This window comes from Drosophila melanogaster, chromosome 3L (genome assembly GCF_000001215.4).
Source record: "Drosophila melanogaster chromosome 3L".
NCBI classification, from domain to species: domain Eukaryota; kingdom Metazoa; phylum Arthropoda; class Insecta; order Diptera; family Drosophilidae; genus Drosophila; species Drosophila melanogaster.
The window spans coordinates 22,727,953-22,752,110 of record NT_037436.4 but is presented as its reverse complement, the minus strand read 5'-3'; the positions used below and the strand labels follow the sequence as shown (position 1 = coordinate 22,752,110).

At 43.8% G+C, this 24,158-nt stretch overlaps 6 protein-coding genes and 1 non-coding gene across 9 annotated transcripts in view, besides 4 other annotated features; 2 read left to right on the top strand and 5 right to left on the bottom strand.

Annotated features, from left to right (window-relative positions):
• Nucleotides 1-2,667, bottom strand: part of SPoCk (Secretory Pathway Calcium atpase) — a gene marked incomplete at its 5' end in the record, with an annotated part of 38,188 nt that extends 35,521 nt beyond the window's left edge. The window contains one exon of the mRNA NM_168961.5: nucleotides 2,119-2,667. Within this exon, the coding sequence (NP_730742.1) occupies nucleotides 2,119-2,493 (375 nt within the window). The remainder of the gene's footprint in view (nucleotides 1-2,118) is intronic.
• Nucleotides 381-8,540: a mobile genetic element.
• Nucleotides 3,497-10,318, bottom strand: CG7369 (uncharacterized protein). The gene is made up of 5 exons (NM_141158.4): nucleotides 9,560-10,318; nucleotides 5,225-6,725; nucleotides 5,012-5,155; nucleotides 4,748-4,950; nucleotides 3,497-4,679 (listed from the first exon to the last, which is right to left on the bottom strand). Exons 2-5 carry the CDS (start codon nucleotides 6,632-6,634, stop codon nucleotides 4,394-4,396), a joined length of 2,043 nt encoding a protein of 680 aa, NP_649415.2. The 5' UTR covers nucleotides 6,635-6,725; nucleotides 9,560-10,318; the 3' UTR covers nucleotides 3,497-4,393.
• Nucleotides 7,132-7,196: a mobile genetic element.
• Nucleotides 9,040-9,156: a mobile genetic element.
• A 404-nt stretch (nucleotides 10,319-10,722) lies between the features above and the next one.
• On the top strand, nucleotides 10,723-13,509 carry l(3)04053 (lethal (3) 04053). Its single transcript, NM_141157.4, has 4 exons — nucleotides 10,723-11,592; nucleotides 11,659-12,455; nucleotides 12,649-12,839; nucleotides 12,899-13,509. Exons 1-4 carry the CDS (start codon nucleotides 10,935-10,937, stop codon nucleotides 13,008-13,010), a joined length of 1,758 nt encoding a protein of 585 aa, NP_649414.1. The 5' UTR covers nucleotides 10,723-10,934; the 3' UTR covers nucleotides 13,011-13,509.
• On the bottom strand, nucleotides 12,677-13,403 carry asRNA:CR45163 (antisense RNA:CR45163). Its single transcript, NR_125047.1, has 3 exons — nucleotides 13,261-13,403; nucleotides 12,880-13,027; nucleotides 12,677-12,823 (listed from the first exon to the last, which is right to left on the bottom strand).
• Nucleotides 13,510-13,690: 181 nt separating the features above from the next.
• On the top strand, nucleotides 13,691-20,098 carry CG11241 (uncharacterized protein). 3 transcript variants are annotated; one of them, NM_001316460.1, is made up of 4 exons: nucleotides 13,691-13,863; nucleotides 15,345-15,669; nucleotides 16,128-17,202; nucleotides 18,523-20,098. In NM_001316460.1, the coding sequence occupies exons 1-4, from the start codon at nucleotides 13,842-13,844 to the stop codon at nucleotides 18,655-18,657; spliced, it is 1,557 nt and encodes a 518-aa protein (NP_001303389.1). In that variant the 5' UTR covers nucleotides 13,691-13,841; the 3' UTR covers nucleotides 18,658-20,098. The 3 variants fall into 3 exon arrangements, with proteins under 3 accessions (NP_001303389.1, NP_730741.2, NP_649413.3); NM_168960.4 differs by having other exon boundaries at nucleotides 18,523-18,959; NM_141156.4 differs by lacking the exon at nucleotides 18,523-20,098 and adding an exon at nucleotides 17,375-17,675.
• Nucleotides 14,619-14,671: a mobile genetic element.
• On the bottom strand, nucleotides 18,665-24,000 carry CG11367 (uncharacterized protein). The gene is made up of 4 exons (NM_141155.4): nucleotides 23,018-24,000; nucleotides 19,971-20,094; nucleotides 19,369-19,530; nucleotides 18,665-19,191 (listed from the first exon to the last, which is right to left on the bottom strand). The coding sequence occupies exons 1-4, from the start codon at nucleotides 23,698-23,700 to the stop codon at nucleotides 19,072-19,074; spliced, it is 1,089 nt and encodes a 362-aa protein (NP_649412.1). The 5' UTR covers nucleotides 23,701-24,000; the 3' UTR covers nucleotides 18,665-19,071.
• CG32454 (uncharacterized protein) lies at nucleotides 20,511-22,345 on the bottom strand. Its single transcript, NM_168959.2, has one exon. It carries the CDS (start codon nucleotides 22,300-22,302, stop codon nucleotides 20,698-20,700), a length of 1,605 nt encoding a protein of 534 aa, NP_730740.1. The 5' UTR covers nucleotides 22,303-22,345; the 3' UTR covers nucleotides 20,511-20,697.
• Nucleotides 24,001-24,158: the final 158 nt, after the last annotated feature.

Here is a 24,158-nt window from a genome sequence, read left to right as displayed (position 1 = left end):
CATGTCGCAAAAGCAGCCGGAATAATAGTCAGTCAGTAATTCTCCTAGGGAACGCCTGTGCTTAGCTGCAAGGGATTTTTCGCAAGCCGACCCAAACGAATTTTATCAAAAATAATTTGACGCAATTTTAATTTTTGCTTACAATACGTGTTTAATTACGTTTTCACGCCCATTTTACCTCGACTTGAGGTACTGCTAATTGGGAAAGAAAAACTAGATGGCACGATGTAGTCAGACTTACATAGATAAATGATCAAATATTTGGGTAATGGTAAGCAGAATATATATAGACATATCTTAGTGATTAGCAGCTGTATAATAGAAGAGTTACATTGAGATAAACGCGTGCTTAATTAGCAATGACAAAAAATATAAATTCCAGCTCAAAGAAGCCCGGTTCGGAAAAATCCAATTTTTGAAATTTAAAAGCTGGAATCCTTTGTCCATGATTGCCCACCAATTAGTTTTTTTGCCCAGTTCCAGTTTTTGAGATATGAATTTTCGAAAAAGTTCGAAAATGTTCGAAAATCAAAAATTTCGCTTTTTTCATTTTTTTTTAATCGCAATAACATCGTTTGCCAACGTTTGCCCACCCTTTAGAATTTTGAAAAAATTTATACTTTAGAAAATATAAGGCTTTTAAGTTTACCTCGGTCTAATCAGAGAGTAAATCGTTTGCCCATCTCTTAAAACCAAATATTATCAACAAAAAACGTTTTCCCAACCATTATTATTAGTTTTTATCGTTTGCCCACCCTTAAAAAAACCTTTAACAAACATTTTTTTTTTCGATTGCCCACAATTAAAATACAACCAATTTCGTTAGCCCACCTCTTTAAAATAAAAATGTTCAGTAAAAAACGTTTGCCCATCCTTTATAATCCATCCTTTATTAAGCCCATCCTAATATAATCTAGCGGAGCAAAAGTGTCTACTATTGCATGCATTTTCTGCAACTTTCTCGAACAGAACCAAATTAAAACACAATTATTCTCATTTTAATATTCTATCAAAATGCGCTCAAAAAAACAAGAGAGAAGACTGTAGTCGAGCTCCTCGAATATCAGATAAAAATTGATTCTGCATGATTGATTCAATCTCAACTTTCTAGCTTTAAAAGTTCATGAAATCTCGCCGTTCATACGGACGGGCATAATGGGACATAGTCATATCGACTTGGCTATTCATCCTGGTCAAGAATATATACTTTAAGTGTTCGGGAACTCTACCTTCTACCTTTTACATACTTTTCAAGGAGTCTAGTATGGTTGGTAATTCCAAGAGTAGTATGTATAGAAACGAGCCCCGAAAATAAAAACGATTTCGAAATCGGGTGTTAATGTCCGAAAAGGGCTTTAAACACGGTTTTCTTAGGAATTTGCCGAGTCCCAGGCGAACTAATTAAATTTAGCTTACTAATATATAATATATGTATATTTATAATATACAACGCCACCAAGTCAGCACTTCTCGACACAATTAACTATGCTTTTTATCGTCGACAAAGGGGACAGGACAGGGTTATGATTGACACGGGTCTGACGCATTACTGATTGCAAATGCGTGGGTAGTACAGTCGGCCCCGTGCCACGTTAAATATTAACAAGGTAAACGGGGGCGAACTATGGATTTTTCAATTGATTTTTCAAGTCTTTCTAGGACGCCGACCTACGTGGTCTACTTGATGGCTTGCCAAGCCAAAACAGTTCTCGGAGTGTGTCAACACAAATTCCATTAATATCAGAGCTCATTAGCATTAAAGCAAATTTCCGCCGAAGATATCCCCCTTGTCCGTCGTACCCATCGGCAAGGCCCTTTTCAAGTGCCGTGCCCACTCGCCGATTAAAAGTCAACAGGGATTTACGGGAAAACCTTTGCCAGCGGCACTCGGGGTTGTCACAAGCGCCAGAATATTCCCTTTGTTGCTTATCGATTTTTCCGCTCTTTGTTTTGTTTTGCTACGCCGCGCAATCCGCAACATTTTTCTTGCGCCTAGGAATCTCCGCCAGCCACAAGTTGCAGGCGCCGAAGAAGCCCGAATCCCAAATCCCGAATCCCCAACAATAATTTGATGTAGTCGTTCTCCTCCTTCCATTGTTGCTGCTGATCATAACTTACCTCGACGATGCTGTCGCTGCCTAGTCCGCAGATCTTGCTCTTGGGCAGAATCTGCTTCTGCTCCAGCTGGTTCTTTAGCTGCTTGCACTGCTGGTGCTGCTGATGATGCTGCCTGTGTGCCGCCACTGCCTCCGCCGCCGTGGGAGCTAGTCGAAGGCCTCCGCCGCCGGGGGCGATAATGACCTCGTCGTCGTCGTCCTCGTCCAGGCCCAGAGACGCGGGCACGTTCACACTGAGCGCGGCCACATCCGTGTCCGCAGCCGGGTCTAGTTCTACGTCGATGTCGGCTGCCGTATCCGGCAGCAGGTCCAAATCACTGTGGAAACTCAGATCGAGGTCTTGGGGCAATTTGACGTACTTATTGTGATTTTTCATTGTTCCTGCCTGGCATGAGTCATGTGGCCGCGGCCGCGCGAGGATTACGAGAGCGGGAGGCCGCAAATCAAAACAAAAATAATCACACGAGCACAATCGATTTTTCCGCCTCGATTCACCGCGTCAACAACGGCCCGGAAGATGGCACATCGTCAGGCTTTCGAATGGAAGTGCGTGCTCGGTCGCATCCAACACGTTCGCAGGCAGCTTTAGTGTGGCCACGATTGGGCCGAGGCAATATACCACCCGGCTGGAATGTACTAAGCGGGTATCCTTAAAAATACCACTCTGTTTGGTCACTGGCGGAAAGGAGTATTTTACTGTAGAAGGACGAGTCCATTGCACCGTTTCCTTACTTTTACTTTACATTACTTTGCAATGTGCCTTCCAAGCTGCGTGTTGAAAAACTTGACTGCTGGGAGTGAAGATTATTTTTATTTCTCAAAATTATGTAATATATTAAAAAACAAACTAAGGCAATGGTCTATTTGAGTTCCTTTACTATCAAAATTTCCGAATTTTGTTTGGCAAATTGGCATCACAAATAATAAAATCAAAACATTTTTTTTTTTCAAATTGAGAATTTGTCAACTTTTCGATTTGTGAGCATTACAGTGGCCGTGATCACACGTTGCCAATATGTACATATATAGCATATCAACAGAAATCCGAGGTTTATACGGACAAATAATAGATTCCTCTGAAACAAAGTGTTTCTTTTTCAAATATTTTGTAAACTGTAAACTGCGAATCGGTGCTAATTTCAAAATATTTAAACGGAGCATCGCATTGTTGTTGTAGCTGTTGTTGTCCAAAAACCAGATTTGGTTATCCGAAAAGTGATTTTATTACATTCGTTTTACGTATAGTAAAAATGTACGTTAGACACGTACAGTGCACCATTTATGATAACTATATTATAACAAAATGCATGGCCTTTAAATAACTTACTTCTTACCTTCTCTTGAATAATCCCTAAAAAAAAAGAAAGGTATCGAGATTTGTTTTGGGAACTGGTTCTGTTCATATCGTTTATTCGAAAGCTGTTTTTATCATTAAAGGTGTGTTTAGTCCCGTTATAATTAATATCAATAATGAATTCATCCACAATATTGCAAAATCTTGCAACTACATTGTTAAAAATCAAATTCTTATTAAGAAAAAGCATTTTTCAAGCACAAGGTGTACTTCTCCTTCTGTTTTTTCTTACTTGTTCTGTTGGTTTCCTTAAACGAAAGTATTAATGGCCTGCGACTGATAGTAGGCCCATATATGTTGCTGATGCAAAAAGCCTCGAGACAGAATCAGAATGAAATCCGTTAGAATGTACCCGGATGTAATTACGGAATATCAAAAAGATTTCATTTAGCTATAAAATTGTATACATAAATATAAATACTGGTCACGTACGGATATCGCGTACTCATGTAGCTTTGTCAGATTGGTTTTCATCATAATTATATTAAAATGAATTATGATAAACCAAATATTTTGCGCTAATAACTAAATTAGTTGCATTAGCTGTTAGCCGTGTACGGCCTTAAGTACATTCTTTCATTATTCCCATCCTCCCAATGGTCTAATTAAATAAATAAAATTACTGGCAACGTCTCGCAGCAAAAAGACTTGAAGCCGCCCGTCAATACAAATTTGGAACAGGAACACAAAGATAACGGAAATAATTGAAAACAAAAATGATTGACAAATTATTACTTGGCGACCCCAGCTTCAGAAGCTCTTCTTTCGGAGTAAGGGGTTAAGGAGGGCTTGAGGCTTGATACCCCGGTGAACTCCTTGGTTCATTAAACTTAGGCTAAAATATCCCCGGTCTTACGGCTTAGTAGAAAAAATAATCATGGCAAGCGCTTAAGCGTAGCTTAATCTACACCCTGTATTGGGGTTACTGCGACTGTTGATGCTGATCTTGCAGCTGCTGTAGCAGTTGTTGCTTCGTCTCCGCCTTTACGGTCCTGTAGCGGTCCTTCTCCTCCGTGTTCTCCGGTGGCTCACACTCGAAGGATGCCATGGAAAGAGTGTTCTCATTGAGTACTGCGCTGTTTTGAAGATAGGCTATGACGTTGGGAAGCCTCTCAAACGGACAGTTTACTTTCTTCCATTCATTAAACTCCATTACTTGTTTGGCCAGCTGGGAGCATTTTTCGAAGTTGATATGATTGTTCGGCAGCCTGTTTAAAATATCGGCAATATGTCGATAAGCAAATAACTCAAAAAGAGCATTACTAGACCCACTTACCGGTTGGAACATCCCTCGTTCAGAAAATACAAATCCTTAACAAATAAACTAAAGAATGGAATGATTATGCGTTCGCGTTCCTCAGTAGCGCCCTCTGAGCGCCACATCGCAGCTTTGAGCGTAGAGCGATAGCTGTTGAAGTTCGATGTTGGATCCATTTGATGTTCCAGCACAGAGAACTTTGCCGATTGCACTTTGGCCCACTAAGTATTAAAATCACAATTAATCAAATCCGTTATAAATTTAACATTCCACCCAACTCACCGTCTTCTTCAGTCTGCCTATGGGTGCCAGATTTAGACCTGCTATTATGGCCATCAGACTATTAAAGTTGCCAATATTGAAGCACTCGCGGGCTGTTTCTATCCAATATTCTATGATGCGAACACGCTGCTTTTTTTTAGGGTACTGCAAAAGGACACATTGAATTTAATATATTTTTATGATCCGTTGATGAAAATTCTACTGTTTACCCACCTTGACTATCTCGCTTGCCGTCAAGTAACTGAGCCGATTGAACCACTGCACATACGATTCCAGGTTACGAGTCTTTTTCATGTCGTTCAACGAACCACCTCCACCTCCACTACACTTGCTGTTGTTGGCCTCCCTACTTCCATCCTTGGCCTGCTGTTGATAATCCTTTGCAAAGGCCTGGACAAATTCCTCTGGGCCAATGTGCGACAAGCGCTCCAGCTCGATGGCCGTAAGCTGGTGGGCCAAATGTGCACAGCTCGGACACATGTCCATGATGCCAAACACATCGTCCGGCTGGGGTGTTGTGGAGATCGAGTTAGATGTGGAGGCAGATGAGGTGTGACCACTAGATGATGAATTAGAGGTGCCGCTGGCAGATCCACCGCCGCCACTAGCTCCGTTAGCATGTGAAGAGCTACCCAAAAAGGTCTGAAAGGCATTGTGCAAGTGATTGTGGTGCCCGTGGTGGTGGTGGTGCTGCTGTTGCTGACTCTGTGCCTCCTCCGAGCTGATAGTCTGCAAAAACTCCTCATACTGCTCTAGCGTCGTAAGGCGAGACACTAGCAGCTGCAAGATTCGCGATACTTGCTTTCCCAGCGAATTATCAATGTAGACGCACTTCCTTGCCAGGATGCGAACTTGCTGCATAAGCCGTTCATCTCTAAAGTCGTAAGGGAAGATCTCTATCCATTCTGACAGGAGTCTGATGCAGTGTTGGGCAGAGCGCTGAGTGTTCGTCCGCTGTTGAAGACGTGGTTCTAGCTCCGAACTGTGTGAGGCGGCCGCCGCACTTCCTTTCCGCTGTGTTAGCGGTGAAGCTGAGTTGATGCTGACCATCATTGTGCGACCGGGCCCCTGACCTGCATCGTCCACTACATCTCCGCCGGTGCCCACATCCTGCTGCTGATGCTCCCAGGTCTGTGAGATCTGCGCCAATAGCTCGTGGGGGCGCACAAAGAGCCTGGCGCTTAGAAGAAAAGCGAAAATAAATCCTTCATCTGGATAATATTCGTGGGTGGGGACCATGTGGGCAATAAGCGATTGCAGCGGGCCTGAGTGCAATCGTCCTTCGCTGTAGACAAGGAAATCTTCCCTAGCCTCCTGGCCCAGGATCCGGCTTTGTGCCGCCCCATAGCTGAGCAACTTTTCCGGAGGTTTTTCCAACAACGCGATACGGCGAAGGGCGGACAACGACTCGTGGGCGTGGCAGGCGCTATTGCTCCTCTGGGTCTTCAGGTCTGGCAGTGTTTTGTGAGTAATTGACGTAGTCGTGGCACTTGATGCCCCAGTCCCAGGAACCCCCACTATGGTCCTCTCATGCCCCTTCAGATTAAGGTTAATGGTGGCGCTGCCGGTGCTGCCGCTGCGGCCATTGGTGGCACTGCTAAGTCCACCGTTACTTGACGACATCAGGACGCTGTCCAATCCAAGGCTAGCGTATCTAAGCCTGCAGGCCTGTGATCAATGCCCGGTACTTGGAGAACATTCGAGCGGAGATCTACTGCAATAAAATACCAGAAAGAAAAAATTAGTATTGTTCGAGGAAATGCAGAGGTTATATGTTTGGACTATTTGATTAGTTTGCTTTCTATCACAGAAAGAAAAATGTGCAATAATTGCTAAAGACCCCACATTAAGAGCATTTGTAACGATTTCAAAAAAGATAATCGATTTTTGAAAAGTATGCTAGAAAAGGAGAAAAAAATCTTTAATAGGTGGAATTATTATTTAAAATTAAAATTCTAGTAAATATAATAAACGGAAACGATAAATAGAGAAATACAATGTCCATCAAGTATAAATAAAACATCTTTTGTATGGTATCGGTTTTAACATTTGGTGAATTTTTCCATAAAAATATTAAAATGAAGGAATAAAGTGAGATCAGATTCATTGGCCGTGTTGAATGTGCGTATGAACCTTGTAATCTCGGGAACAATAAAAACTTGAATCTTTACATTAAGCTTGCAGATGCGCAAAAACCCTTTCCAGTGCCAATAAAAATATTTATAATTTGTATATTTAATATAAATTTAGAATTGAATATAAAAAATGTTAAACTAAAACTAATGCTTGTATACAGTTTTGTTAAAAAAGCTACGTTTATTTATTACGATAGTTCTAATTTTAACGAAGGAATGCGCATTGTGCTAAAAAATTTCCTTCTTCGGGTGAATTTGGTTTGAGTTTTTGGTCTCGTCATTAGCTCAAAGAAGCTGGGCAAACCAGTGGGCAAACGAAAAAAACAAATTTTAAAGGGTGGGCAAACGAAATAATTTATTTTTAAAGGGTGGGCAAACGTTAAAAATGAATTTTAAAGGATGGGCAAACGAAATTATTTAGTTTTAAAAGGTGGGCAATCGAAATTATTTAGTTTTAAGAGTGGGCAAACGAAAAAAACAAATTTTAAAGGGTGGGCAAACGAAATAATTTATTTTTAAAGGGTGGGCAAACGTTAAAAATGAATTTTAAAGGATGGGCAAACGAAATTATTTAGTTTTAAAAGGTGGGCAATCGAAATTATTTAGTTTTAAGAGTGGGCAAACGAAAAAAACAAATTTTAAAGGGTGGGCAAACGAAATAATTTATTTTTAAAGGGTGGGCAAACGTTAAAAATGAATTTTAAAGGATGGGCAAACGAAATTATTTAGTTTTAAAAGGTGGGCAATCGAAATTATTTAGTTTTAAGAGTGGGCAAACGAAAAAAACAAATTTTAATGGGTGGGCAAACGAAATAATTTATTTTTAAAGGGTGGGCAAACGTTAAAAATGAATTTTGAAGGATGGGCAAACGAAATTATTTAGTTTTAAATGGTGGGCAAACGTTTTTTTTTGGAAATTTTTATTTTAAAGAGGTGGGCTAACGAAATTGGGTGTATTTTAAATGTGGGCAATCGAAAAAAAATTTTTGTTAAAGGTTTTTTAAAGGGTGGGCAAACGATAAAAACTAATAATAATGGTTGGGCAAACGTTTTTTGTTGATAATATTTGGTTTTAAGAGATGGGCAAACGATTTACTCTCTGATTAGACCGAGGTAAACTTAAAAGCCTTATATTTTCTAAAGTATAAATTTTTTCAAAATTCTAAAGGGTGGGCAAACGTGGGCAAACGATGTTATTGCGATTTAAAAAAAAAAATTTTGAAAAAAGCGAAATTTTTGATTTTCGAAAATTTTCGAACTTTTTCGAAAATTCATATCTCAGAAACTGGACGTGGGCAAAAAAAACTAATTGGTGGGCAAACATGGGCAAAAAATGGGCAAACGATTCCAGCTTTCAAATTTCAAAAATTCGATTTTTCCAGCTTCTTTGAGCTATAATCACCAGCTACAACTAACTCAGCCAAAAGGCAAATTAACGTCTATATTTATAACGTTTTAGAGTATATGTACATGGCCAACAAAACAGCAGCAACAACAACAAACAAGTGAAATGCACTGCCCATAAAAGCTTAAAGCAACAACAACTGCAAAAGCAATAAGAACAACAACAGCTCACAATAATTTGTATACAAAACGGAGCAAGAAGAAGAAAAAGCAGAGGCAGCAATGACAGACGAGAAACGCTAAGGCCTGGCGCACAGTGGAGTGCAAACTCTAAAATATTGGTATTCAGTTTTATGACATCTTTAATCTTATTTTTGCTTAAAAAAACATGAACGTTGATTTTTCCTAGAGGGGCTTCCTACTTTGATGTTATACTTATTTTCATCGAATTTATCCAAATGTTCAAAGGGTATACTTGATTCGTTTGGAAAAGTTTGTAACCGTGTTTCCGACCTACCTATATTGTAAATAAATTTTTGATCATTTTCGTCTGTCCGTCCGTATTAATGTCGAGACCTTAGGAAATATAAATGGTGCAAAGCAATAGCTGAAGTGAAGGATATTTGGTTGTCTAGAAACTAGACTCTAGCATTCTCTCTTTTTAAACTTTAAAGGAAAACTATTACTATTTTATTGCAAAATGGTATCCAGGAAGGCATTTTATTTGGACCATAATATGATACGAGAGATTTATAAACTAACATGAGGCGTTGTAGTTTGTATAAATAAAAATAGTTGGAATAAAAGGAACGCTTACTCGACTGAGAATCGATTCTCGAATTTTGATCACCTTTTTATTTTAAGTTCTACTGTGCAAGGTAAAAGAAACTCAACGGCCGACGCGTGTGGAAATGCAGGGGAAAAGCCAAGAGGCCAGCAAAGAAGTCAACCGGGGTAAAACGGAGAGAGGACGAGAGAGTCGATAAATGGGGCCGTGGCCAAAGAATAGCTGTTTTTTCCAATCGGATTTGGAAGAATGTCTAATTAGAACGGACTCCAAGGCACTTACCTGTAGCAGCCCCCAGGCCTGCTGCAATGGCACCTGACAGGAGTCTTTCGATCGGTGGCTTCGCTCCCAGGATTTGGGGCAGGACGAGGAACACGCCCCCAAATAAGCTGCTCTCCCGGCAGCGCTGCAGCGAAATCAGGACAGTCGAAAGTGGAACACACGCCGTTGTTGTTTTTGCTGGAGCGGGAGGGGTGTTCCGATGGGCGGGCGGTTTTGTTTGTGTGTGTGCTTGCACGGCAATTCACAATACGCCAAGTTTCAGCGCACCACCTTCGCACTGACACTCACACTATGACGCACGCAGATGCAGGCTCACATGGACGCACCCTCACCCCCACGGCAGAGGAGCGGCAGAGCGGTTGCATATGGACACCAAAAATTAAGAACTCGGCAGACAATCACCGTTTTTCGAGAGCCTCGGCGCAATTAATTTGCCACACAAAATGCACTGCGACGCTTTTTTCTCGGCCATGTACGCGTCTGAACTTGTCTGTGTGTATGGTGTATACAATGTATGTACAAGAGCACCGACCGGTTTGTTTGCTACGCAGAGTTTTCTTTTCACAACTGCGGGACAAGAACACCCTCGAATAACGTGGAGCCTGACCTCGTTAGAAAACAGTGTATCCCACATTTAATGTTAAATATGGAAATGCAACGCCAGTTGCGTGATTTCTGCAATCCTTTCGCTTTTATTGCATTAAAAATGCGCAGCGAGCCGAACGTCGCGTTTTGTTTACTATGGCTGGACTGACCGCGTTTACAAGCACTGGCCGCGGGGCTATTAACAATACTGGATATGCCATTGCGAATTGATAGGGGTGCTCAATGGTTTTCTCACTGAGCCGAACTCTCTATCGATAATGTAATAACTCGATAGTTCGTTCATTTCAGATCTGGAGAATTGCACCAGCTGTTCTTCGTATCAGTATCAGTTCCGATTGGAAGCTAGGCTAAATTAAAACGGTAGTGCACTGTTTATTAATTATTAATTACAAAATAACTGTTCATTAAAGGGCATTAAATGATATAAATTATTATAATATGGTTTTTCCGGGCTTCCCCCGCTTTAAATATATGTAGTTTCCTCTGCTGCAATCGATAACTTGTGCTGCATCCCTCAGCCAGTGTTGCAAGCCTCTGCACAGCTGCCCACGACTTACGAGCACTGCAGATATAGCCCCAAGTGAAAAGTCGCTGGGAAAAATGGGATGCAAAAATAACTGAGAGTCAGGAGAGAACGCGACCACAAGAGGCAGTGAAACAGCACGGGCTACAGACAGTAGGACAAACAAACCGCCCAGCTTGGCCGACACGTATAAAGGCAACCGGCAACAAGAAGGGCCAACCGCTCTCTGTCCGCGTTTACAATTAAATGGCAAATGGAAGTGCGACCGAAGCGGCGGCCACGGCCAATCCGCAGCAGAGGATTCCACAAGCCGCACAGCAAGCGCTTCTTACCGAGACGACAATGGGCTCAAAAGATTGCGCGCCGGCCGCTTTGGGGGTAAACGATCTCGTGGCGGACGTGTGTATGAACGGCCGCGGAGCGGACTTCCCCAGCATACGGACCACAACGTCCACGGGAGGAGCGGGACCAGCAGCAGCTTCCTCGTCATCGTTCTCCTTTAAACATTTTCTAAGCAGTACCGGAACGGTGACTGCCCCGACTAGCACGGTGACCTCGGCTGCCGTGCAAACGTCAACGGGTGCCCGACCTAAGGTACCTCAGTCAGCCTCTGTCTCCCATATGCAGCCGCCTGATGTGAACGGCAGCAGTGCATCCTCTAGAATGAAGCGATCCCCGCGCTTCAGTAGTTTTGACTCGCAGGCGAGTCTGGCGGAGTACGCATCATGTGGGGGAGGCACATCCAGTAGCAGCGGCGGGTCGCAATCTCAGCACCGCTTGAGGCCGGATCATCGGCTGGGTCACGATGCTGTTCAGGACGCTCTGGATAACGATGATGACGACCATGTGGCTCTGGCTCAGGTGCGCAACACAAACAGGCATTACGATGAAAGAATAGACGACGGTAAGTTTGAAATACGATTCCAACTTGTGCCTTTAACTCCCATTCACTCTCCGCCTTCATGGGCAGATATTTTTCCATCCGCTTCCAACCAGCAACCTGCCGTTGGCTCGCGCTACGTGCCACGCTCGTACTCCAACTACGATATGCCTCCCCATTTGCCAGGCCCTTCGTCATCGCCCCGTCGTCGGCCGACTGGAAACCGCGACCAACGCCCCACCAGACTTGTGCTGTCTGCCGGCCCCAAGATGAAGCTTGACCTGCCCCTGGATACATGCAATGTAGCTGGCGGCGGAGCCGGTGGTAGTGCTGCTGCAGCATCAGCCCTGCCAGACTTCGTGCAGGATCACTTGCCGGATGCTTGGTGCGCCGGTCAGGATGCTCTGAGCTCTCCGCCAAACTCCCCTCTGGTTGGAGCTGAAGCGTCGAGCGGAGCAGTAGGGCTTCTGCCGTCCTCTCTCGCACCCAGATGTTCCAGTGCTGCCGCCCTCCCCGGTCCAACTGGCGAACCAACCGCCGGCTCTACCGTCAAAATGCTGCCCGACTTTCTGTCCGACGGTTCCATAATTCACTCGTCTCAGCGACTAGCTGACGTAGCTATCGGGCTGCCCTCCAACCCTATTGACTCGCCTCCCCAGGAGGCGGAAGGTACGTTGCAACTGTCGACACTGAGACAGGAGAACGAACGTCTACAGCGGGAGCTGCAGGAAGCTCGTGCGGAACTTAATCTCCAGACCAGACGGGCCAGCGAGTTTGAGCAGCAGCTTCTGCAACTGTCAGAGACGTCGCGGCGCCGGGAGGCCCTAGCCACGACGACCAATACGCAAACCACGCAACACCTAAGGCGACAGCTGGCTCAACTAGAGGTGGGTGTCACGATCGGTAGGGTAATGCCCGAAAGTTGAAATGCCTTGATCTCATATTACTATGGCAAATGGCATTGTAACATTCTGGAAGAATTATCATCATGCTGCGTTTTGTTAAAATATTTTATTTAAACCCGCAAATTTCGGGAAATATTCAAGCAATAATGTCAAATTGAAAATTCGTACTTTTTAGGCGGAACTTCGCTCTCTAAGAGGAAGTTCTGGAAGTTCTGATTGCGCAACAGGAGGAGTTCCAGTGGCGACACCTGGTAGAGACAGTGAAGCCTCCACCAGCAGCGGGATTAGCGCAGAACGACCGTCCAGAACACAGCATTTGTCTAGGGATTTGCTGCGCGCCGCCGACACCGCTGAACAGAATCTGAGGTAAGAGTAACGAAGAGTAATGAGTAACGAACATGCTTACTTTTATTCATTCCTTGCAGGCAATTGCTAACTGGCGTCGAAAATCTGCGACAGATGGCAGCTAGCCTAGAGCAACCGGCCCAGCCAACAGCAGCGCCCAGAAGTCCCGATCTGTACACTGACTTTAACTGATCTCCCCGGGATGGAGGCTTTAAAGTGGACGTTATATACGAAGATAGGTTATTGTTTTCTGTGTAAACACTGTATCCCACGACTTCGCATTGAGCTTGTTTTTAGATGACCCCGCAAACATTTTATGTTTCCGTATTATCTGTTGCATTGGGTTATATTTGGTGGGAAAATTAAGGGAGGGATGGGCAATGTGAGAATCAAAGCGCAAACTCGTGATGTTGGTTGATAAAGCAAAATATATAATTCATACTTGATAAATCGATATAGCATATTGAAGGACCTAACTATCGACGGCTAGTGGAAATTACACTGCAATGTTAAATGCCAGCCACTCCAGAAAAACGGCGAATCTGATCCGGGACAGGACGTCCCGCACAGCGATTGAAAAGAAGAGCAAATGCGATATATTTTTTGTTAAGAACAAAGGATTACCTAAGCACTTCAGTAGTTTGTGCTTCAGTACGTAGCAAGCAAGAATTGAAATAAATTATTATGAGACAACAAACTGGTTTACCTACTGTCCCAAACACCTCCAAGCGTTACCAAAACAGTTCCCACTTGGGAGAACGAGAGTGCTTATCCGCGGCCTTGACTTTGCTCTCCAATCTGACAACAGAGACCAAAGCTCTCCGTTGATCGAGCTTTCTCCGCCGTCACTGGAATCGCAATCGTGCCCGCCTATCAGTTGCTTCACCTCCGCCGTTACTAGTGGACGACTGTCCTCGCGAAAAACACGTGCCACACAGTTGATTCGAGTTCAAAAAGTGCATCCAAACCAGAAAAGTTTACATAGAAAGTGATAGGAGCGTAGAAAAGAATCCGAAACCAAAAATGATATCCAAGCGAGTGTTAGGTAAGTTTTCCCCATTTTGGCCTCTTTTGTTGTAATTCATTTACATTACAGCTGAAAAGAAAAATCGCCTGACTCTGATGGAAACTAGAATCTTATATAGTTACTTGCCACTATTTAAGAATCTGTGGACATAGCATACGCAGTGTAAAAGTAATTTAAACGCCACGTTCGGTCAAATTTAGTGTTTGTTCAGATAAGGGTGATAAGAGTTTTTACTTTGACAGGTTGCTGGCAGTCCAAAGCTAGTCCCAATCTCACTAGGTTTTAAAGTGGCCTAGGCTGTTGGCAGGGGGCCAGTTCTTATCAGTTGAATTGTGTAGATCTGCTCAGTCTTAATAAACAATCCAGTTGTGGTCCCAATTGCGCATCAGAAGCATTTGAATACAGGCAATTGGAGAACACTTCCCACGGCCAATGACCTTTTTACGAATTGTGCATAGTTCAGAACTCGAACCTCACGTGGGCAAGAGCAGCACACTTTTCTGATTAAATAAATACGCCGGGCAAACACAAGTTTACTAGGAAATTGCGTTCTAGTTCAATTTATGCCAATATCAACAGTTGTGAAAATAGACATGTTGTATACATACGACTGATCTTTAATCTTGAAATTTACTAACTACTTTTGTGATGTTTCAGATAAAAAAAATTTTCAATCCTACCTTAACTAAATTAAATTATGTGTTTAAGATATGTGGTGTTTCTTTCTTAACTTTGGTAACAGATGCAGGAGTTTCAGGATTTGAGTATTATACAAGAGAGAATGCTATTTTCGAGGTCCCCGACTATCAGATACCCGTTTCTCTGCGATACCGATAGAAATTGGGGAGTACAATGAGAAAAAATTGTTTAACGTTACTTTACGTGTAAAGGGTATAAAAACGGAACTGGTGGTTTCGGAAGGGTTGCATTTCTCAGATAAGTAATTTTTTTTACGTTGTTATCTGAAAGTTTAGTGTCTAACCCAAGTTTGGAAACTTCATATATTAGACACGAATGTTATATTTTTTGAAAAGTCGATGCTGAAAAAGTGTTGTGTGCTTTTTAATTCGTTCCCTTTGGATTGAGTTCTCCTTCGTAATAAATATTAAATAGGTAGTAAATGATTTTCTTGCATGAAAATTTAAGCTCAAGGGCATAGATCGTTGCTCTGAGCACAACATTCAAATGAGAACGGTTAAAAGTCTTGTTTCTTTTGCTTGCGACAAATGTGTTTTTTAGGAGTATCTTAGCTTTCGAATCGTATCAAACATTGATCGAACACCAAGTGCTTAATTAACAGTCAAAAGTACAAGCAAAGCAAACGATTTCCTCGAATGTTAGATACTCCTTTCTCAGTTGGTAAAGCGAAAGAAAACATTACTATCTGGTATTTGGTATGGATTAATATTGATCTAAACAATACCAGTAAAAGGCTAATGAGCCAGCTTTCAATAAAAACGGTATTCATTTTTGAACATTTTTCTCCTTTTGCCTAACAGCTCAGACCCGGCAGCTCCTTCCCAGGTCCTCGGTCCGTAGGAGCTCCAGCTCATCGGTGCACTCAAAGGCAGCCCCCGCCATGATAGCACAGATGCAGGGCGAGATGCCCGACTGCAACCACCGCCCGGCGGCCTACGAGGGCTCCACCTACGAGCAGATTCTCAAGACCCGACGCAACCACCTGACACCGAATCTGCTGGCCCACTTCAAAAAGCCACTTGTGATCCACGCTGGCCACATGCAGTGGCTGTACGATCATGAGGGCCGGCGCTACCTGGACATGTTTGGTGGAATCGTTACTGTGTCCGTTGGACATTGTCACCCGTAAGCAGGAGGGAAAATTATTAGGCTTTACGCAAATAAGGAAATGATATGAATTTAAATGATAAATACATATTTATTATTTGATAAGAAAAAGAGGATTTTTAAAATGTTTTAAAAATGAGATTTAAGTGTGATTTAATTCGGTTTAAGCAAATACCGAATTGTCGTTTTATTTTCGATTCAAGAAATAGGACATTACAATGGAGGGCAAAACTGATAATGCCAACTTTTGTGCAATTTAATATTATTTAATTACTTACCTCTTTTTATGGGGCCATTAAAACATAGATGCTCTGTTGTAAAATAAAAATAAATATACATGGACTAAGTCTCGTTAGGTTATCTTCAAAAATTAAGTTAACTTTAGTGAAGCATTTTTTAAACTACCGCACATTGTAATGGTTTTTTTATTGCTCCTTTTCTCTAAGAATGTAATGGCATATTTTGTTCATTTCTAGAAAGGTTAACCAGGCGCTCAGCGAGCAGACTGCCAAACTGTGGCACACGACAAACATCTACATGCACCCCAAGATCCACGAGTATGCCGAGCGATTGGTGGCCAAGTTCCCAGGAGACCTCAAGAGCGTGTGCTTTGTGAACTCCGGTTCGGAGGCCAACGATCTTGCTATGTTAATGGCGCGCCTTTACACAGGCAACCAGGATATCCTTTCCTTGCGCAACTGCTACCACGGAATGTCCCCCTACACCATGGGCCTCACGGCACACTCCACCTGGCGCTTTCCACTGCCCGGGGTGAACAGCGGACTTGTGCACGTGATGAACCCCGATCCGTACCAGGGCATTTGGGGCGGCTCAAACTGCCGGGACTCCCCTGTGCAGACCACCCGCAAATGCCAGTGCACCGTAGGCTGCCAGGCCGGTGACGCCTACTATAATGAGCTGGAGGAGACCTTCAAGTATTCCCTGCCGCGCGGCAAGGTGGCTGCTATGTTTGCAGAGTCAATCCAGGGGGTCGGCGGAACGGTTCAGTTCCCAAAAGGGTACCTCAAGCGGGCAGCAGCTCTGGTCAGAGCTAATGGAGGACTCTTTGTGGCCGACGAGGTTCAGACTGGCTTCGGGCGAACCGGTGAGCACTTCTGGGGCTTCGAGAGCCACGACTATGTCCCCGACATAGTCACCATGGCCAAGGGCATTGGGAACGGCTTCCCACTGGCAGCCGTTGTCACCACGCCAGAGATCGCGGCATCCCTGAGCCAGGCCCTGCATTTTAACACTTACGGGGGGAACCCGATGGCCAGTGCCGTGGGCATTGCCGTGCTGGACGTGATCGAGGAGGAGCAACTGCAGCGCAACTCCCTTGAAGTGGGCACGTACTTCCTCAAAGGTCTGGCTGAATTGCAGCAGCGCTTCGAGATTATTGGCGACGTGCGGGGAAAAGGCCTGATGATCGGCGTCGAGCTGGTGGGCAATCGTGAAAAGCGTACCCCTCTGGCTACGCCCCACGTCCTGGACATCTGGGAGAAGTGCAAGGACCAAGGAGTGCTCCTTGGACGCGGCGGTCTTCATGGAAACGTAAGTGAGCCTTCTTGAGGGATAAGTTCATCCTCATTTGGGCTCGTTTGTCTTCGTACTGCACGTCCGACTAACAAAAATTCGTGTTCGTTGAAGAGTCTCCACCGAGAACGACTCTTTGATCATCTTCTCCTGTTTCTACGTGTGCATCATTTCCCTTCCATTTCCACAGGTTCTGCGCATTAAGCCTCCCATGTGCATCACGCTGGCTGATGCCAAGTTCGCCGTGGATGTGCTGGCCCTGGCCATCACGGAGACTCTACCCGAGAATAACTAATGAAGATTGGAGAAGACGAGTACACATACACGGGAGAGCGTTTGTAGGATGGTCTCAGCTGCATTTATTAACTATCTAAGCTATCTAAGCAGATCTCTAAGTAGTTACTCCTAACAAAGACTTATGGACCTCTAAATCGTCAACTGTTCAATATTTAAAAGAATTGGTTTTTATACATTAAATTGTTGAAGATCCCACAAGACTAGTATATGTTACTGCGTTTCCCAAATGGGCGGGGCAAATCACCCCAGAAAATCCACAGTCTACTGCTAGCCAGATTACCTTGCATCTTTGCCATTACCATCTGTGGGAGTGAAGTAGTTCCATATTGATCCCTCAAACGCTCTTGTCAAACTTACACATAACTCACTCTTGGATTCTCTAAAACCTCGATTGCACACGTGTACACTTTTATGATTCAAGTTGATATTTGCACATGAAAAAAAAAAATAATCCTCAGCACTTCGATTCCAAATTGTAATTTACTTGGCAACCCTAAGCTCGGAATATGGCTATAATCTACGATCAGCATACGCACCATTCTAAATGTACTCACCCACTTATCTTAAAAATCGGTATAACCATTTATTTATATAGAAATCAGAAGACATTCCCAAGCTCTATCTTTTTGAAAATGCAAATTCTAGCATCTTGGACGGTTCGAAAAGGATAAATTATTGGTAGCAGGATATACATATAAAATTTTGACACAACATAAGCATTAAATACAAAATGACTGAAAGTATGCACTACATATATAGCACGTATTAAACGTGTAAAAATTGGGTACCAATGTAGATTTTCAAAAGTTTAAGCGCACGAACATTATTTGACAATTACCTTACAAGTTATTCCTAAAGCACAATCTTTTAGAACAACAATTGTTGTTTCAGTTTTAAATTTAGTACCTGGCCTTGACCAGTAAAAAGATCCCATGAAATGTAAAATTTCCAGATTACATTTTTTGATGCTACACTGTAGGACGGAGGGTCATTAATATAATAATAATTTTCGCATTATTTGAAGTTTCCTCTTCTCTTCAGGTGCTGAGCATGAGACCGCCACTGTGTCTTTGTGCCGAAGACGTGGAATTTGCCCTGGAGACACTGGAGGAAGCGTTTAAATTTCATATGAGCAAGAGCCCTCGCAGTTGGAGAAACAGCACAATGATGATGTAGAAAAGTTGTACTTTAGAGCTCATTTATTTGCTTATTCGCTTACAAACTAATAATTGAACAACATTATAGAGCAGCATTATGACCAACAATCGAGTCTTCGAGCTAGCGGTCTTTGAGCGAGGCTTTGACTTATTTATAAATGTACATCTCAGGAATTCTTAGAAGTAATGTGTGATGTGAAGCATGACACACCCTCATACAGTTTTAGGGAACGAGTGTGATTTGAATCCGTATCTGCTAAGGCTAGCTTAATGTTTGGTTTCAATGGCATTGCCTTGAGCATAAATAAATAAAACAACTCGAAAACCGCCTTAGTTTGAACTAGGTAATGCAAAAACGCAGTCTTCTGTTAAAGTCCAGGAGATTCTCTTTGGCTGGGGGTCCTGTAGGACTCCGTTCCCCAAGTGGCTCCTGTTAAACTTGTACGTCGGGATGCTTGCCCTCGTTATTGTAATCAGCGCTCAGCAACGTCTCAGACAGCTCCTTTCTGGCCTTCTGCAATACCCAGAACATCAAGGCCACGCCGCAAATTACCTTAAAGACACAAAAGACACATTGTGGATTAAATAACTTAAGATAAAACAAGATAATTAAACAAAGAGCTTGTGGACTTATTAAACAGCAATAATGAAGCAATTCAAATGTACAAACTCAAAAACTATTAGGCATATGATCTAAGAAGAGGTCAATTGCGATCCAAAGCGAACATACCTCAAACAGGAAGCTGATATACCCCGTCAGTTTGGTATCGTTATCACTGAGCACTTCATGCATGGACCTTAGCGTGGAACCCAAGTAAACATTGATGGTTTGGGCTGGCAGCAAACCAATCAGCGTGGCCACATGGTAGTCTCTTGTGTTGATGGAACTGATCTGTGAAAATAATAGTGTGATATAGAAACTAAATGGTTTAAGCGTGCCATGATTTAGCACCTAATTTTTAAGGAAAACTGGTTTTTGTTCAGTTTAACTGCATAGAAACTTGACGAATATGCACATATATTAGGTATACAACGTAACCGTCTCTGTATTATTCGTATAATTAGCTATTTAAATATTGCAGTATAAATAATTATTCATATAGATTCACAAAGCTTTGCAAAATTTTATTTACATGTCAGTGTGACGAATATTTGGTCCATTTTCAATTTGTTCCATTTAATTTTACGTTCGAATTCTTAAAGTTAATAAATAAAATTCTTGAAGTGACAAATTGGCAAACAATAAGAGAATATCTAGATATTTCGAACTCGCCCTTTTCTGAACAACAAGTTCAAGAATAACAATAGATCTGACAAAATCTAGTCACTTACTCCGAATATCACATTCTGCACTCCGAAGGGAATGGGGGTAAGTCGGGTAAAGAGAACGACTCGAAATGCCTTTGGGCCAGAAATGACGCGAAGAATGGCTCGTCCCGTATCATTCTTGATCAGCCTGCAAATAGATGCAATCGAACGGGTCTCATCACTTAATTTATTAAGTATACATATGTACATATATACATAATTACACCCAACTACTGACTCTAATTGAGTTTATCCAACAATCAGGAAATGATTATTGGGGCTATCAGCCAGTTCCACCGTTCGTCGATGAAACAGTTTACGCTCCCTCATAAAAATTGGTAGGCATTGATTTCATGCTATCACACAAATAACCTTTAATTAGGTGTGCCTATTTGGTAAATGTGATGTTAAATAAATGTGTTATTTTTAAAGAAAATTCATAAGCCTCTGTAATTGATTAATTATGTCCGCTGGGTATTGGAACCTAGTTTAGTAATTGTCGGAAATTAAAAGCTTGCTGCTATCAGGCGCGACAAATGTCTGATAAGGAGATCAAAACCGACTGAGCGTTAAAGGGGGATTTACCCAATGAGGCGGGTTTTAATTGCAAACGGGTTTAATGACAAATGAGCGTTTAGTACCTATATACAAAACATACAACACATTTATATGTACCGGCGATGTGGATACGCGATATCGATTTTGCGGAATAACTGCCCTTATCAGATATTCCTTGGGCAAATGTATTTGCTCAGTCGCCGTCACCGTGGCTTTGCAATTGTCGTGTGTCACAAGATCCACTTTGATCACCGTCATTCCGCAATCTATGCGATCTGGTTCGGCTTGCAGGTAGACAGACTTCTATGTCCTGGGGCTCGCTGGGGCAGGCGGCGGTAAGTAGATCCACGGAGTAATCATCCCGGACGTGCAGGGTGTCGCCAAGCTGACAAAGAATGCCCCGGAACTCGGGGTAGGCCTGGCAGCAGTCATCGGGAATAGAGATTGACAGCCGCAGCGACATCACGTTTCCGGGAGCGAAGGGATAGTCAAGGAGTCTGCGACTGGTGTCTCGCTTTCCCAGACCCACGTGCGAGACCACGACTGGGGAGCAGTTGTACTTGCGAGCCAACTCCACTGTCTCGGCTGCACTGCTGACACCCTTAGGCAACACGCGGAGCTCCCTTAGGTGCCGAGCCAGAAGGATTAAATAGGCGGCGTGCAGTTCCAGAGGTGTGCGGACGGCACCCTCACATCCTGCGTACTGTATCAACGAGCACAGATCCCGACGCATGTCCAACAGCGCACCATAAATCATTTTCTGGGGCGGCGTGAATCGCCCCGAGCTGGGCCAGCATCTGGCCAGTCCCCCCTCGTAGCCTCCGTACTGACATCCAGCGTCCATCTGCCACAGCCCATTGCCATCCAATCCGCACGAAGTTTTTGTCACGTCGGGACGAGCGTGGCGCAAACGGCACTTGTAGTCAAATGAAGCGGCCAGCTCCTGAGGAATCTGATGATGCTGTGCGATTACCTCCGCCATGGAGTCCGCAGCGGTGGCGTTAGCCCGACGCAGGGCTCTCAGCTCCCGCGAGGTCTTGACGGTGCGTGTGTACTGGAGGATGTATCGGGGATTGCCCATAGGAATCTTGGCTTCATTAGCCACCTCTTGCACTATACAACTGACAGGACTCGATGGGTCGTAGAAGTGCCATAGCTCGGGCGAGTGATCCCTTAACAGCCAGAGTAAACTTTTCTTAAGCATTGCGAGGGGCAGAACGTCGTCCACGTAGTGCATATGGCTAAAAATGGTGGACAGCTGGGAGTCCACATCCTGGGAAAGAAAGAGCAACGCGCCAGTATTTCGCTTTCGGCTGCGGGTGAGAACCAATGCTGCCCCTGGTCTCAAGCAGTCGCAAAGATAGAGGAAGTCAGGCCTCTGCCGAAAGGGGTAACTCCGAGCTGAGTCAGCTCCGGCCACCACAAGAACGTGCGAAAATATGCGGTTTTTCCTGTGCGGCTCTTTGAATGCGTCCTTCGCGTGCATATAAGAATTAAGGTCGTCCAGGGACATTTTTCGGTGCAGATCAATTTCATCCGGCAGGAGAACTCCGTCGGGCCGTGGATCGCTGCGCAGGTACTCGGACATTGTGGCGAACTGTCCGCCAGGGGCATCGCAGGAGAACTTCTCGATCAGGTCGGGCACTGAGAGCGGGCGGATCCTCTTGGTAAGCTCGGAGGGCCAGACCGTTGGCAGCACCAGAAGCACATCACTCCTATCCGGTGGGGCCACTACGGAACAACCGCGACGCACCTCTTGCCAGGCATAATACTTAAAATTTCGAAGAAACCGCAGCATTGGAGAATACAAAAAGCACACAGAGCAATGGGTAATATAAGGGCTAGATACAAGAAAGCGAGACTTATGGAAGATAGGGTTCCCTGATCGCAATAAATTTAAATATGTACTACTCGTAAAATGGGCATATGGACTCTGTAGCACTTGTCAATACAAAGATCAGTTTTCCGCTTAAAAGTATTAAAAATATTAACGTTTTGTGCGTGACCACTGTTTCTTGATTATTGGAGAGATGAATTTATTATTTAAAAACTGAAATATTTTTTAAGAAGTGTAGAACAGGTTACTGCGTTTGTGATCGCGGCAATGACTTAAAACCAAATTGCGCGGATTAGTTTGTTAAATCACAACAGACAAACGGACAAATGGAATCGGTTGGAGATCTTTATCAAGGATACATAGACACAATTAATTATTTTCAACGGAGTGTACCTACAAGAGCAAAGCGCATGACTTTAGAAGATAGTACACCTAATTTTCAACAGTTGGGGATTTGTATGCGTAGTATTTAACACTACTCAACGAACAGATAAATAAACTCTGTATTTTCAACGGAGCTTCGATTTTTAGCTTTTTAAATTTTACGCTTTATGCCGCTTATGACGTGTAAAAGTGCACAAATTAGTTTCTGGAATATCGAAGCAGTTTTAAACTAAAGACGCATAAATATATGATTTTAAGAAGTCGATGAAGTGTCACCAGACGCGCAACTCACCTTTGGACGGGAATGCGGTGCCGGCAGCTGCGAATGGTGGCATGGGCCACGGCTATGCCGATATTGGCGCCCAGGATCACGGTGACCCAACCGCGCAGGCAGCCGAACAGGTAACCGGCGGTGATGAGCAGAACGAAGTAGCCCACCACCACGGGGAAGCTGACAAGAGCGAAGAGCCCCATGTAGACGGCAAATGTTATCCAGGCGTTCTGCATTTCGATCCAAAAGAGCAATTGGCGAGCATAGTCCCGCGTCGCCCATCCGATGAAGACGAGGGCGCCTAGAATGGTGGCGGGCACTAAGCAGCCCAGGTACCAGTTGCGGGTGAGAAAGCTGTGGGCTCGTCCCCAACACGAGTTGCGCTTCCGGTTGTGTAGCACAGAGGTGGTGGCGGAGGAGCGGGTAGCTCTCCGACTGGCTAGAAACGGGTCACATTCGCTGTCCTCCGACGTGTCCGGTGTGCGCTGGGCGGCGAAGAGAGCTTCGGAGTTGCCGGCAGCCCCCACAATGCTGTCTGGTGGATCCACCTCCACGGCGTTGGAACAGCTGGCCTGGATCAGCTGAGGGAAGGCGGGTGCGGTGGAGGCGGGCACTGGCTTCTGCATGATGCAGTTGGTATCATTGTTGTTCGAATAGCCGTACGTGGTTTTGTTTTTATAGTTGTTGTTATTGTTGCATGACATGACCAGGATTTTCTTTTGGCCACAGCTCTGCCTTTCTCCGTTTTCTTTTCCACTTGTCGCTGTGAAATTTCACTTTTATGCACCCACATTCGCGCAAATACAGAGTTCTGAGTTTACGGTCGCATGTGTGTGCTTTGTGTCACATATGGCAAGGCAACCGAGTCCCAGAAACCGTTGTTGTTATTGTCTTAATTCAATTAAAATTACGAATTGTATTTATTGTTTATATATGTGCCACAGCCGCTCAACAATCGACGTACGACTGCCCACTCGACGTTGACGTTCCGACTGGAACTTCGAGTTCCCGCAGCGAGAGTGAAAGAGAATGTGAGAGGACAGAGAGCGTGCAGTGCTGCGATTTTAGCATTTTTCTTTAGCCATACTATACGGACTGCTCCAGTTTCTTCTTCTTTAAAAATTAATTAATAATGTGATTTATATTATATTTATAAATTATT